The following is a 13,851-nucleotide window of genomic DNA, read 5'->3' on the forward strand; positions in this document are numbered from 1 at the left end:
TCCCCAGGAAAGTGCATAGTTGCCTGGAGATGCAGCATCCCAGGGCCTGGACAAGCTGGGCCACACACAGGTAGCAGGTCTTCCTAAGGGCAGAGCCAGGGCATGGCCATACAGGTCTGAGCCAGGAAAGAGAAAGGGCAGGTAGGACAGGAAATCGACTGGAGGTGGCATCCAACAGGTCAAGGATGCTGGGTTGGCAGCTGGACCACAGGCCTCCTGGAGTTGCCAGAGAGACAAAGAGAAAGGGAGCCAGAGGTCTGGGAGGGGAGAAAGGAAACGGGAGGAAGAACCTAGACCTAGGGTCTCTTTTCAGGTACTAGGGGCTGTGACAACTGCTTTCTGCAGAGAAAGTGGTGGAGGAGAGAGCCAATCACATTCTGGCCCAAGCCTAAGGGACCATTAGGAAGATAACTTCCCAGAGGCCCTGGCTCCCCTTATAGGAAAATGAAGTACCTGGAGCTCAAAGCTCAGGATAGCACCTGGAAATCCAGGTGTTGGGTTCTAAGCTGGAGCCACCCAGAGTGGCCAGGCGGGGTTTGGTTTTTCAAGCCAAATAGCCCAGGTGGGAGGTGGGGGCAGTGAGTGAGAAATGGGCAGCTGCTCCTTGGGTGAGAACCCACTCCCCTCCAGGCCTCCGAGAGAGCCAGGGCCTCTACCAACAACATTCTCACAATGCCTGGGACAGAACAGGCCTGCAGTCACTGTCCTGGAAAGGAAAGGGGTTGCTGACAGGGTGAGGAAGGGCCAAGAATCAAGTCTAGTAGGCAGAGGGAAGCAAGTAATCTTGATTTGAAAAAAAACAAGAGCCAGAGAATCTCCCCTCCCACCCCACCTAAACTGAAATCACATTCCAGCCATTGTGCTTCCACATAGGACTGGGCCTGTGCTTCCTCCTGGGCCTTGAGTTCAAGTGCCCAGAACTGCCCTATGACCAAGAGTGAGCTGGGGTGGGGGGGGATGCATGATCCCCTCTCACCGGGCCCTGCCTGCCTTCTCCTCTGATCTTCCCTCCAGAACCAGCCCTCTGAGCCTATCCCTTCTATCAGACCCAAACAGAACAGCTATTGCTCCCAGGGATCCAGTGGTCATTCAGAGACACCTAGCACCTGCCCAGTGGGCTTGGGCCAACCAAACGACACCCAGGGACCAGTACTTATTTACATACCCTCTGCTCCAGCTGCACCTTTACACCTGAAAATTGCCTGGGCACTACCCAGCTCTTCAGGGAAAGCAGTGGAATCTGCCCTTATGGATGGCAGATGCCACCTAGAACACAGTAGGGGTAGGGTAGGAGAATCAGGCCACAGCCGGGACATAGGCAGATGGGGCTCAACGGGGCTCTGGGAAGAGAAGGAGGGGAAGGCAAGGCAGGGAAGAGAGGAGCCAGCCTTGCATTTCCATCCCTTGGGATTCAGGTACCCAGGTGGGCTCCGTATCTCCAGCTGTGGGCCCTCCCACATCAGGGCTAAGGCTCAGCTCCCCTGTCTGCTTCCTTGATCTGGGAAGGGGCTCAGTCTCAGGAGCAGATACAACTGGGACACTCAACCTTGGAGAAGACAAAGAAAAGCCACATAGAGAAGAGAGAGACCCTGGGCAGGAGAAGGGACCACAGGAATCTGACAGCAGGAAGAGAGGAGGGGAGGAGGAGGTTGGGGGTGGTGGTGGGGAGAGACCTGGATCAGAAGGAGCAAAAGAAGATCCTCTGCAGGTCTCCACTCTCCCCCCTACCATCCCCATGAGTTCTAAATACTGCTGCTTCCCAGTAAGACCAAAAGTGGAAAGTTTCAGCTCATAACCCTTGGGAGGGGGCCAGGCTCTTCTGCTATGCCTCCCCCTGCCCCATGAAGGGTCCCTGGGCCAAGGTCAGAGGGGGCAGCCTGGTGGAGGGTGGGGGGCTGGTTTAGTTCTAAACATACATCTAGCACCACAACAACAGAGACCTTCACTGCACACTATTCACAAGGGGACACAGACACAGCTATCACCGCACGGGACAGCTCCATGTGAATCCAAGGGTGTGGGGGAGAGGATATACATATATATATATATATATATATATATATATATAACTCTGATTCTTTGTACAAAGTGGAGGAGGAGAAAAAGGGAAGGGGGAACCCTGCTTGGTCACCACAACGTGTGGCTTGAGCCCCCGTTCCACCGGCCCCCAGCCAGCTTCTGGTAGACTTGGCTCGTTCACATCTCATTGGAGTATGTGTAGTTGGGGGTGGCAGAATACTGAGTCTGCGGCTGATTCATGGCACCCTGCGCCGCCCCCATGGCTGCATTCTGGGCCGCCTGCTGCACGTGCGGGTTCTTCCAAGCCCCTGTGGTCCACTCCTCCTGAGCTTTGCTGAAACTCCCCCCGCTGCCCCGATAGAATTTATGAACCTGTAGAATGAGGAGCACAAGGAAGGGTTAATCAAAGGGAAGAGGCAGCCCATCAAGAAAAGACATGGGAGCCAGAGAAAAGTCACCGTAAAAGCCAGTCCTCCCTCCCACCCATGCCCTGTGCACTGGGAGCAAAGTCCACCAAGCCATTCCAGAGTGAGTCCCTTGGAAGACCCCTGGGTCCTCTTGTAACTTGGGAGAAGGGTTGTTACAGATCACAGTCCCTTCCCAACACCACCCCCTAACCCTTGAGGTGACCACATACCATGCTGAGGGCAATGAAGGAAAAGACAGCCATGACCGTGAACATGACAGTGGGAATGAGCATCACCACCGCTGAGCCAACGTTCGTTCCGAAGAAGGAAATGGTAGCGATCCAGCCGCTGCAGAAATAGGCCAGCTGTGGGGCTGCCTTGCATGGTGAGGGGTACCCAGGAGCCCACCCCACTAGAGTAAGGGACCATCTCATTGTCACAGGGAGAGACCATATCATTGGATGCAAAGGGCCTGTGTCAGTGGTTCAGAAAGAACCCCTGGCTCAGGAAACAAGCTCCTCAGACATAAGGCTTCCTTCCCTCAGTTTAATCTCATCATGCTTGATACCCCTCAGCACTCCTAAAAACCACTGCAAGGTTCTCATTCCCCTCTGACGCTATGGCTCTGTCTACTATAAACTATCCTGAATCCTTTCACACTTCCAATAACTCATGGTGTTCCCACAGGCTAGGCAGCTTAGCCCACAGAAGTAAGCAAAGGACACACCCCAGGTGCCACCCTGCTAGCCCTGGGTCAGTCCCAGACACCCCAGTCTCTTACCAGACACCCCAGCCTGGGATGCCCACAGCCTGGATGATGCTGATGACCAGCTGGGCCATGAAGGTGAAGAAGAATGCCATGAAGCTGAAGGAGCTGTCAGTCCTGCAACAGAGGAGATGGCTTCCATCACCTGGGTAGAGGGCCAGGGCTTCCCTGCCTTCAAGACTTCTAAGTCCTTCCAAGTTTAAGTGGGTACACAATAGACAGAAGACATTTAAAGGCCTTAGTTAAGAGGCCAAAATAGGACAGCGTTTACCCATGGATCTTTGCAAGTTTCCATGTGTTAGGCCTGTGTGTACAACATTACATAGGGAGAGATCTCCTCATGAATGCACCACTCACTGGTACATGGATGGTTGGCCCCATTGGCACAGAAATAGATGGGTCCATTGTGGCAGGAATAAACAAACCCATTGTCAAAGGTTTGGACAGCCCTACTGGCACCAAGACATCTAGGTACATGGATGGATGGTTCCATAGGATAGAAAGTGTCATTGGCACAAGAACGGACACACTACTGGTACCAAGATTATAGCCTAATTGGCACATACATGGATGGGTCCAATAGGCAAAGATATTTGAGATCACACTGGCACTGACAGGGACACTCCATTGGCACAAAGATTGAAAATCCCACTTGACACAAGGCAGACACCCATTGGCACTAAGACAGCTAGCCCTACTGATACATGGGTGGGTAATCCCTTTGGCACAGAGTTGGATGCCCTCATTAGCACATAGTGTCAGTGGCACATGGATGGCTTGTTCCATTGGCACGTGGATAGATGGTCCACTTGGCGCCAAACCAGCTAGCCCCACGGGTACAAGGATGGACAGCTCCATCAAGACAGGTGGCCCCATTGGCAAAACTTATCATGCAGCTAGCTGCCTGGGGAAGGGGAAACAAGAACAGGCCCGGTTTCTTTGTTGCCCCCACCCAAGGGTAGAGTGAGGAAGGAAGGAACTAAGAGAAAGGTTCTAACTTCCAGCCCTCTCACCCCAGCCTAGAGCTCCCAGGAAGCCTAAATCCTACCTGGCAGTCTGAGCTGAGGGTAAACAAAGGGAAAGTGAGTTTGCAGGATGGCAAAAAAAAAAAAAAAAAATTAAAAATATGTAGAGAAGAGACAGTGGAGATGGGCAAAGAGACAGGGTTAGGAGCTGGGGTTCAGCACCCATCACTTACTTGAAGGCCTTGTAAATGGGCCGAAACCAGCAGACGTAGGAGCAGGGTGTGAAGAGGATGAGCCAGAGAAAGGCGAGGCCAAAGTTGGTAGCTCCCCCGCCTCCGATCAGCCACGCGAGACAGCCCACCAGGTTCACGGCCAGCGTTACGCTATTCACTGCAGACCCAGGAGCACATGCACGCACAGAGACAGACACCAGACACACACACAGACACCAAGGCCCATGCAGAAATATATGAGCACCCAGACACACACACACCCCCCACAACTCAACACAGACCCACAATCAAACACAGGCAAACAGCACAAGCACAGAAAGATGAAGACATACACAAACACACATGCAAACCGCATTTGTACAGATTCACACCCACAAGTCACATCAGTGAATACACACACACAGATACACAAGACACACGTATACATACACACACACAGGGAGTACAGACTGTGAGAAAGAAAACTGGGAGCTCAGACCAACCCCCTCCCACACCCGTTCCTGGGGATCTGAGAAATCCAGAGAACAAAGAGTCTCCAGGAACTCAGAGCCTCAGCCCAGCAAGCCCTGTTGAAGGGCCCCAAAGCCTCAGCCTGGGAGAAATGCTCTTCTCCCTATAAGAATTTCCCCTTATAAGAATGGCCTCAGCCCCTGGCCATCCCAGACCCACAGCAATCACCAAGCCGAAGGCACAGGAAACCCATCTTCCATCTTCTCTTGCAAGGTAGGGCATGAAAAGGGGTAAGTAAAAGGTAACATCTCTGTAAGCCATTGTACCATCCGCTCCACACTTAAATGGGGCAGGCAGCAGTGGCTGGGATCTGTCTTTCTTTAATCCATTTCTTAGACAACTATTATGCCACCTCCTCCAAGAAGCCTTCTTTCACTACTGCAGCCTTACTCATCTCCCATCCCTCTGACCTCCTGAAGACTTGGGCGCTCTCATGCTTCCCCAGGTACAAATCCCAGACCATCAACCAAACTAGAAGCTCCCCGAGAGTGAGACCCAGGCTCCCCCTCCTCTGTGCCCACATAATCTAGCTGAACCTCGGAATCACTGTATCCTTGAGCCACAGCCAGCAGGGACCTCAAGTCTCCTCATCTGATGCTGTCACTCACACACACCCAGGTCATCTGACAAAAGGGTGCTCCTTTCCTCGAACATTAGACTGAGTCCATTTAAGGCCCCACAAAGACTTACTGAATAAATAAAGGAAGGCAGGCTTAATCTTGGCCTCAAACAGCCAGGTATCTATGGTCTTGGCTTCTGAATAGAACCCTGAAGCATCTCAAGGGTTATATACACTTCCTTGGGAACACAGCGTCTGGCGGGCACCTAGTGAGGACTTAGGAAGATATTTATAGCCCTTAAATCCAGCTCCTGGATGAGATCTTCTCAGGGGCAGAGTTCCCAGAGCCCAGGGCCAGTGCTCCCCAAGTCTGGCCTGACAACGCTGTCACCTGTGAAGGTACACCCTTCTCAGGGCCCCTCACAATGAGGGTAAGCATTTCTTTCTGTGAGTTTCAGCTGTATTTCCTCCATCCCTGTTTATTGCCTCCAGATTTCCTGGAACTTTGGTGTCTTCACTGATTTTATTTGCTCTTTACATAGAACAGACATTAAACTGTTTTTATATTGGTTTACATCTCTCTTCCCAGGCCCACCTCTCTCCAGCTCACTTGATCTAGTACCCCGGCTGTAATTATTCTACTGCCACAGACCATGAGAAATTGGGGCTTTTAAACTCTAAACCTCAAAATCTTAGAACATTAAAACTCTAGACTCAACACAGAGCTACATGGAACCACAGCGATCACTGAGACAATACCCTCTTTCCTATAAATGAGGAACCTGCCACTTGGGAAGTGAGGTGACCAGCCCAGCCTCCTCCCATATCTCCTAAATCCCAGCTGAATGTTCTTTTTGAGCAATTTTCCAGAGAAAGCAAGAAAAATGAGGCTTTGAGGGGAGGATTCCTCTCCAAATCCAGAATCCTGAGGCAGTCACCAGAGGTTCCCTGGAAAACTACTCCAGTGAAAAGGAGAAGGAGAGGAAGAAATGAGGAATTACACCACAGACAGAGACCCCCACCTGGCTGCTCTGTGATTGGGAGATGGGGAGAGGCCTAGATGGGAGGTTGAGGGAAACTGAGGCCCAGCTGGGGAGTTGGCCCAGGAGAGGAGCCTGCAGGAGTCAGGCAGGGAAAGGCTTACTGGCCCACACAATGCTGCAAGTGAGGCTGAAGGACACCGGGCCTGTGGGGACCCCGTCCCAATGCCCAGCACCCGCCAGCCTTCCCCCTCCCCCACTCCCCAGCACTCACGCATCCAGAGGTAGTAGAGGCGCTTGGTCATGCTGAGATGCTGAGGAGGGATATCCGCCTCAAAGTCTTGGTAGAAACATGGCTTGAGCGGGATGAATTTGGGCAATGGTGGGAAGTTGTTCACTTTCTCTGTGGGCGAGGCACATCACATGGTATCACCCTGAATGTTCCCCTCCCTGATGATCCAATATGATCACTCTTTCCCTGGCCTGTGCTGCCGCCCTCTTGGCCCCTGTGGGCACAGGCCACTTTGCTAACCCCACCCAGCTATCCCCGCTGCCTCAGGTCTCCCAAAGTAGCCCTGACGCAGTGTCACTGTCTCTCAGAAGAATAAAAACAATAAACACTGTCCATCAGGGGTGCAGCACCCTCTTCAGTGGGGGGCCAGTTCCGGGTAGAGGAAGCAGGATGGTGAGTCTGGGTACGTGGGTTCTAGCCTCCATTGCAACACTCATGCTCTTGGGTGAGTCACTACCCCTCTCCAGACCTCAGTTTATCCAGTGGGGTGGGGGTCAAACTAGATATTCCCTACAGGTCCCTCCAGCTCTGAGCCTTTGGAAACCAGACAACTCAGAAACCAGAAGGAAAAGGTCTCAGAGTATTAGAGAGTAATGGTGACAGAGAGGATGGAGACTGAGCCACCCATGCCACTTATCATTCAGACAGAGAGTAGGACGAGAGCATCAGGATGCGCTACCCCTGGTCCCCAGGGTCAGAGGTCTGACAGAGGGCTAGACAGTGAGGGTCTTGGATAAATAGGCCTCAGTGGGGAACCAGGGGAAATCCAGGGGCAAGAGGACAGAAATAACCTGACCTTCAAAAACTAGGGGGCGTAAAGGGACCCCTACCCTAAGTTCACTGTTACATCCTACCCAAGTGGCCCACCCTCTCCTTACCTGACATGATGGCACCAGCCGGCCCAGCGGCCTGTCCACTCCTCTTTGTCCTGAACTGGAAGGAAAAAGAGCCAGAGAAAGTTGAGGATCATGGCTCACCCAACCTAGTCCTTCTCTTAGTCCCAGCCAGGCTGCAAACTCTCTGGAGCAGGACTCATCCCACATTTCCACGGTGGAATGAACCGGAGGCAGCTCCCACCTCACAGACCAGCAATGAAGACCCAATGCAGCCAAAAATAAATAAATAAATAAATAAATAAAATCTGTCAAAAAATTTTAAAAAAAATACTGATATGGAAAGAACTCCACAATTACAAGTAGTTGAAAAAATGCAAGACATAGAATAGTTTATGCTACCTTTCATATTGAAAAAAAGAAAAAAAAGGAGGGGAGAGGAGAATAAAAATATTTTTTGCTTTTGTCCCCAGAATCCTACTTCTAGTTATTTACCCACAAGTAAGAAACAACAAATACATGTTATTCAACATGACACTATTTTGCAATAGCAAAATGTTGGAAGCAACCTAAATGCAACTGTTTGAATAAACTATGGTACATCAGTCAATGGAGTAATATATAGATGTAAAAAAGAATGAAGATGATCTCTATGAACTGCTATGGAATGATTTCCAGGATATACTGTTAAGTAGAAAAAGCAGGGAATTCCCTGGTGGTCCAGTGGTTAGGACTTGGCACTTTCACTCACGGGACTGGGTTTGATCCTTGGTCAGGGAACTAAGAACCCACAAGCCTCGAAATGCAGCCAAAAACAGAAACAAACAAAAAAGAAATTGGAGAGAACCATTAAAATTGAAATAAACAAAAACAAATGAAGCTATCTATACTGTGAATTGATAACACAATCACACAGGAAAAAGAACTGGCCAAGTGACTTGATCTCAGTACTCTGTGTTCTCTTAGAGGGATATATCTCAAGAGCAAAAACAACTGGAAAGAAATCTGAAATCTTAGCGGGTTTACTGTTACTGTTGGTACTAGTGTGGTGATTCTGAAACTCTGTCATGTGAACCGTAGCAGACAGCATATGAGAGAATGTGTTCATGTTGTTGGAACCTGGGTTCTCAGTGTTAGGTATGGAGACAGAATATGGAATATAGGAAGGTAAGACAGAGTCCTGTGATGTTGGATTTGAATTGGAGGCATCAATATGAACTCATGACTTTAAAAATATGTGGCTGGTCCCAAGCCAGGACAAGGAAATACAACGTTAGCCTAAAACATCTTGTGGTGCCAGAAGCAAGAAGGAATTCAACTAATTGGTGTCAAGAGGACACCAGTTTGAAGGAGCTACCACCAGCCAAATTTGGGAGAATTAAGAGCTTCAAAAATAATGACAGTAATATAACATTATTAAAAAATAATCCATGAGTCCAAAGTGACACTCTTATTTTTAAAAAGAAGAGGGAGGAAGGAAGAAAGAAAGCTATTCTTTGCAGAAGAATGCTAGCACTAAGTGTAGGAGTGACAGAATTAGAAAATCTCCTAATTTTGCAATCATGAATGTAATAGCTGATTCAGACAAGGATCCTCAGTGGCTGCTAAATCTTTCACTGGATGAAAGATTGTTGGGGAATTCCCTGGTGGTCTAGTGCAGCGGTCCCTGACCTCTCTGGCACCAGGGACCAGTTTCGCGGAAGACAATTTTTCCATGCACGGTGCAGGGGTGGGGGGGTGGGGGTGGTTCAGGCGGTAATGCAAGTGATGGGGAGCGGCAGATGAAGCTTCGCTCTCTCACTGTGCGGCCTGGGTCCTAACAGGCCTCGGGCTGCAGACTGATGGGGGAGGGGGGTTGGGGACCCCTGGTCTAGTGGATAAGACTCTGCACTCCCAGTGCAGGGGACCCAGGTTCGATCCCTGGTCACGGAACTAGATCCCACATGCATGCCGCAACTAAGAGTTCACATGCCACAACTAAAGAGCCCAAGCGCTGCAACTAAAGATCCTGCATGCCACAACTAAGACCTGGTGCAGCCAAATAGATAAATAAAATATTAAAAAAAAAAAAAAGCTACATGGCAACAAAAACTGATGTGTAAACCTTGACTGGATCCTGGTTCAAGAGGGAAACACTGGGATATCAGAGGAAACTTGAATATAGACTCTAGATAATATTATTATGTCTATGTTACATTTCTTGGGTGTGATAATGTTATTGAGGTTATGTAGGAAAATGTCCTTTTTCTTAGGAAATATGTGCTCAAGTGCTTAGGGGTAAAGTATCGTGATATCTGAAACTTGCTTCAAATAGTTCAGAAAAATAAGAAATAATGAATGGATAGATATAGACAGAATCAAAGCAAATGTGGCAAATGCTAACAATTGGTGAATCTGAGTGAAGTTATATGAGTGTCCCTTGTATTATTCTTTCAACTTTAAAGTTTTCAAAATAAAAAGCTGGAGAAAAAATATGAGTAATGTCAGTAATGGATCATAACACACTGAAAAGAATGCATAAGTGCACTATAATACACAAAAGAAAGGGAGGAGGGAAAGAAAAGTTCTAATATAGAAGGAATGACATAATTTTTTAAATCATTATTTTGCAACCCCTATGTCAGAACTGGTACAGGCAAGGATTATCAATGGCTGCTTAAACCACTGGGTGGAAGGTGGTTAGGGAAGAGGGGAGTCACACAGTCTGAGTGTCACCCCCCAGATTATTTATTAATCACAAGAGAGAAAAGGTACTTCTATGAGAGGATCTGGCAGACCAAGTGACCAAACTTAGCATTTCTGATAATGGGACAAAAGGACATTATGTGCCTCATGATGTGATACACACAGAAGGACATAAGATCATCAATGCAGTATTATTGCCAAAATCTTTAGTCTGAAAATAATTATTAAGAAAAAGAATCTGACAAATCCAGACTGTGGGAAATTCTCCAAGATAAACGTTAATGTCGTGAAAGATAAAAATTGGTAAAGGGACTCATCTAAATTAAAGGAGACTAAAGAGACATGCAACCAACTGCAATGACTGGTCCTGGATTTTTAAATCACAGTTATAAAGGACATTTTTAGGACAAGTAGAGAAATTTGAATATAGACTGAACAGTAGATATCATTGTTCAATGTTAAATTTCTTAGGTGTTGTGGTTACATAGGAGAATATCTTTGTTCTTAGGAGATACATGCTGACATATTTAGAAATACAGTGTCTTGTCTGCTACTTACTTTCAAATGGTTCTGCAAAAAAATCAGAGATAGGGAATTCCCTGGTGGTCCAGTGGTTAGGACTCGGCGCTTTCACTGCTGTGGGCCCGGGTTCAATCCCTGGTCGGGGAGCTAAGATCCCTCAAGCCACGCGGCACGGCCAAAAAAAAAAAAAAAAAAAATCAGAGATATTGATAGACAAAGCAAATGTCACGAAATGTTAACAGCTGGTGAATCTAGGTGAAGTACCTTAGTACAAGCGTTCATTGCACTGTTCTTTAAACTTTTTGTAGCTTTGAAATGTTTCAAAATAAAAAGTTGGGGAAATAGACATACAGATGGCCAACGGGTATCAATACATGAAAAGATGCTCAACATCACTAATCATCAGGGAAATGCAAATCAAAACCACAATGAGATATCACCTCACACGTGTTAGAATGGCTGTTATATGAAGGATGAGATACCAAATGTTGGTGAATGAAATCTTGCCATTTGTGACAACATGAATGGACCTTGAGAGCATTATGCTAAGTGAAATAAGTCAGACAACGAAAGACAAATACTGTATGATCTCACTTATTTGTGGAATCTAAAACAAAATAAAATTTAAAAAAGCAAACAAACAAAAAACCAAGCTCATCCATATAGAACAGATTGGTGGTTTCCAGAGGCGGGGGCTGAGGGGTGGGTGAAATGGGTGAAGGGGGTCAAAAGGTACAAACTTCCAGTTCTAAATAAATAAATCACAGGGATGTAAGGTACAGCATGGTGACTACAGTTAATAACACTGTACTGCATATTTGAAAGTTGCTAAGAGAGTAAATCTTAAAAGTTCTCATCACAAGGAAAAGAAATTCTGTAACTATGTGTGGCGGTGGATGTTAACTAGCCTTATTGTGGTGATCATTTCACAATATATACAAATATTAAGTTGTACAAATATCATTATGTTGTACACTTGAAAGTAATGTATGTCAATTATACTTCATAAAAATAAATAAAGGGACTTGGTGGCACAGTGGATAAGACTTGGCGCTCCCAATGCAGGGGGCCCGGGTTCAATCCCTGGTCGGGGAACTAGATCCCACATGCATGCCACAACTAAGAGTTTGCATGCCACAACTAAGAAGCCTGGAGCCACAACTAAGGAGCCCGCCTGCAGCAACTAAGGAGCCCATGTGCTGCAACTAAGGAGCTGGCGAGCCGCAGCTAAGACCTGGCGCTACCAAATAAATAAATAAATAAATATTTTTTTAAAATAATAAAATAAAATTTTAAAAATAAATAAATAAATACTTTTAAGTCAGAAGGGGGATATATACAGTTGCATTTGGTAATATATACACAAAGAATCTCTAGTAGGACATCAAGAAAAAAATAATTGTGGTTCCTGGGGGCCAGAGGAACTGAATACATGCGGAGTAGGGGAGTAGGCAGGAGGAAATTTTTACTCTGTATCTTTATACCGTCAAATCCAAGACACCATCAATTTTAAGATAGATCATTATCTTATGGAACAAAAGAAAGAAAAAAATGCCACCAACTTATAATGATTAGATGCCAAAATTTCAAAGACACAGACATTAAAATGTTTTCAGAAATATCAAAATGTTCATCTTAGAACTGATGAAATTTAGGACATCTTTTTGAATTATGAATCACGTAACTGTATTACCTGTTTAAAAAAAAAAAAGAAAAGTCAGGCAGAAGAGGATGAGCTGGCAAAGAATGAGTAGGAGCAGCTGATGAGGCAGGAGGAAAACCAGGAGAGTGTGAAGTCTCCAAAGCCAGGAGTAGAGAGTGGACAAATATGACAGATGCCACTGAGAGGTCCAGCATGGAAAGGGCTGGACTGAAAAATGTCCAGTACGCTCAGCAACAGCAAGTCACCTGTGACCCCAGAAAGAACTACTTTGGTGGCGGTGGCAGCTGGGAGTTGGGGGGAGGGGTGAGAGGGGGTAGTAGCAGCCAAATTATATAGCTGAACACATAAGCTGAGAGCAGGTGTAGACAGCAGGTTGAAGAAGCCTGCCTTGGAAGAGAACAGAGACAGGGTACTACCTGGGTGGGCTATGGGGTCCAGGGAGGACTATGTCTGAGGGTTGTTTGTTTAGGATGTTAATAAGCTAGAGATGTGAAAGATCCAGGGAAGAGTTGCAATTACAATAGAGACAGAGGTTAATTAATGGAACAAACCCCTGAAAGGGGGAGAAGCATGAGGTCCAGTGCAAAGAGGTGCGACAAGCCTCAATCCTAACAGGTGGGAAGGAGAACATGACGCAAGCAGATCGGGGAGGTTTGAGGCCTTGGAAAGGACAGTGCACATCCCACATATCTGCTTCAATTTTCTCTGTAATAGGGGAGACACGTCTGAGTTGAAAGTGAGGTGGTAAGAGTAGAGGATGCAGCTAAATCAAGGGACAGTTACAACAAAGCCTGAGAAGTGCTCCAGGAGAGCAAGCACACAAAGCTGTGGGAACACAGAGGAGCACCTCCCTGGTCCATCCTGGAAAAGCCAGGGAGGGCTTCACAGAGGAAGCGATATCAGAGCTGAATCCTGGAGGATGAATAAGAGTTGGCCAGGAAAGGAAAGAACCAGGAAAGCACATGCAAAGGGAAGGTCAGGAGTAACAGCATGGCGAATTCAAGAACAGAAAGAAGTAGAGCACAGATAAAGTCCAAAGTGGAAGGAAGGAAGAAAAGGCAACAATAGGGTTGAAAGGTGGGAGGGGCCAGTGATCCTGGCCTTGAAGGCCATGAGCAGGATTTGAGCTTTATCCTGAGACTGCGAGCCACTGAAGATTTCTATTCTTCTTCTTCTCCTTTTAAAAAATATAACCTCAAAGTTTCTTTTTTAATAAAATGAAATTATGTTGCTTTTTAGCAACATGTATAAAAATATCTGCAAGTTAAAAAAAAAAAATCAAAGTGCATAAAGTAGAAAATACAAGTTCTTCCAAAATCCACCTTCTCAGTGGTCACCCCTTTAACAGTCTGACCTTTAGGTTTTTGGTTTTTATGTATACATAAGCATATATGACAAAAATGAGATCATTTTATAC

The 13,851-nt window shown here is 46.9% G+C and overlaps 1 protein-coding gene across 1 annotated transcript; it reads right to left on the reverse strand.

Annotated features, from left to right (window-relative positions):
- Positions 1 to 2,075: 2,075 nt before the first annotated feature.
- Positions 2,076 to 11,053, reverse strand: SCAMP5 (secretory carrier membrane protein 5). The gene is made up of 8 exons (XM_061181426.1): positions 11,044 to 11,053; positions 10,808 to 10,845; positions 7,610 to 7,664; positions 6,714 to 6,842; positions 4,391 to 4,547; positions 3,208 to 3,309; positions 2,657 to 2,774; positions 2,076 to 2,391 (listed from the first exon to the last, which is right to left on the reverse strand). The coding sequence occupies exons 1-8, from the start codon at positions 11,051 to 11,053 to the stop codon at positions 2,197 to 2,199; spliced, it is 804 nt and encodes a 267-aa protein (XP_061037409.1). The 3' UTR covers positions 2,076 to 2,196.
- Between the last annotated feature and the right edge of the window lie 2,798 nt (positions 11,054 to 13,851).

The sequence above is a fragment of the Eubalaena glacialis genome, chromosome 2 (assembly GCF_028564815.1).
Source record: "Eubalaena glacialis isolate mEubGla1 chromosome 2, mEubGla1.1.hap2.+ XY, whole genome shotgun sequence".
In the NCBI taxonomy this organism is placed as follows: Eukaryota; Metazoa; Chordata; class Mammalia; order Artiodactyla; family Balaenidae; genus Eubalaena; species Eubalaena glacialis.

Excerpts from the sequence above, each read along its gene's own strand:
- SCAMP5 (XM_061181426.1), bottom strand. Across the intron at positions 7,665-10,807 it reads TTTTGCAGAACCATTTGAAA|TTCAGGACAAAGAGGAGTGG; the intron begins GTAAGTAGCAGA and ends TTTTCCTTCCAG. Across the intron at positions 6,843-7,609 it reads GGCTGGTGCCATCATGTCAG|AGAAAGTGAACAACTTCCCA; the intron begins GTAAGGAGAGGG and ends CCTCGCCCACAG.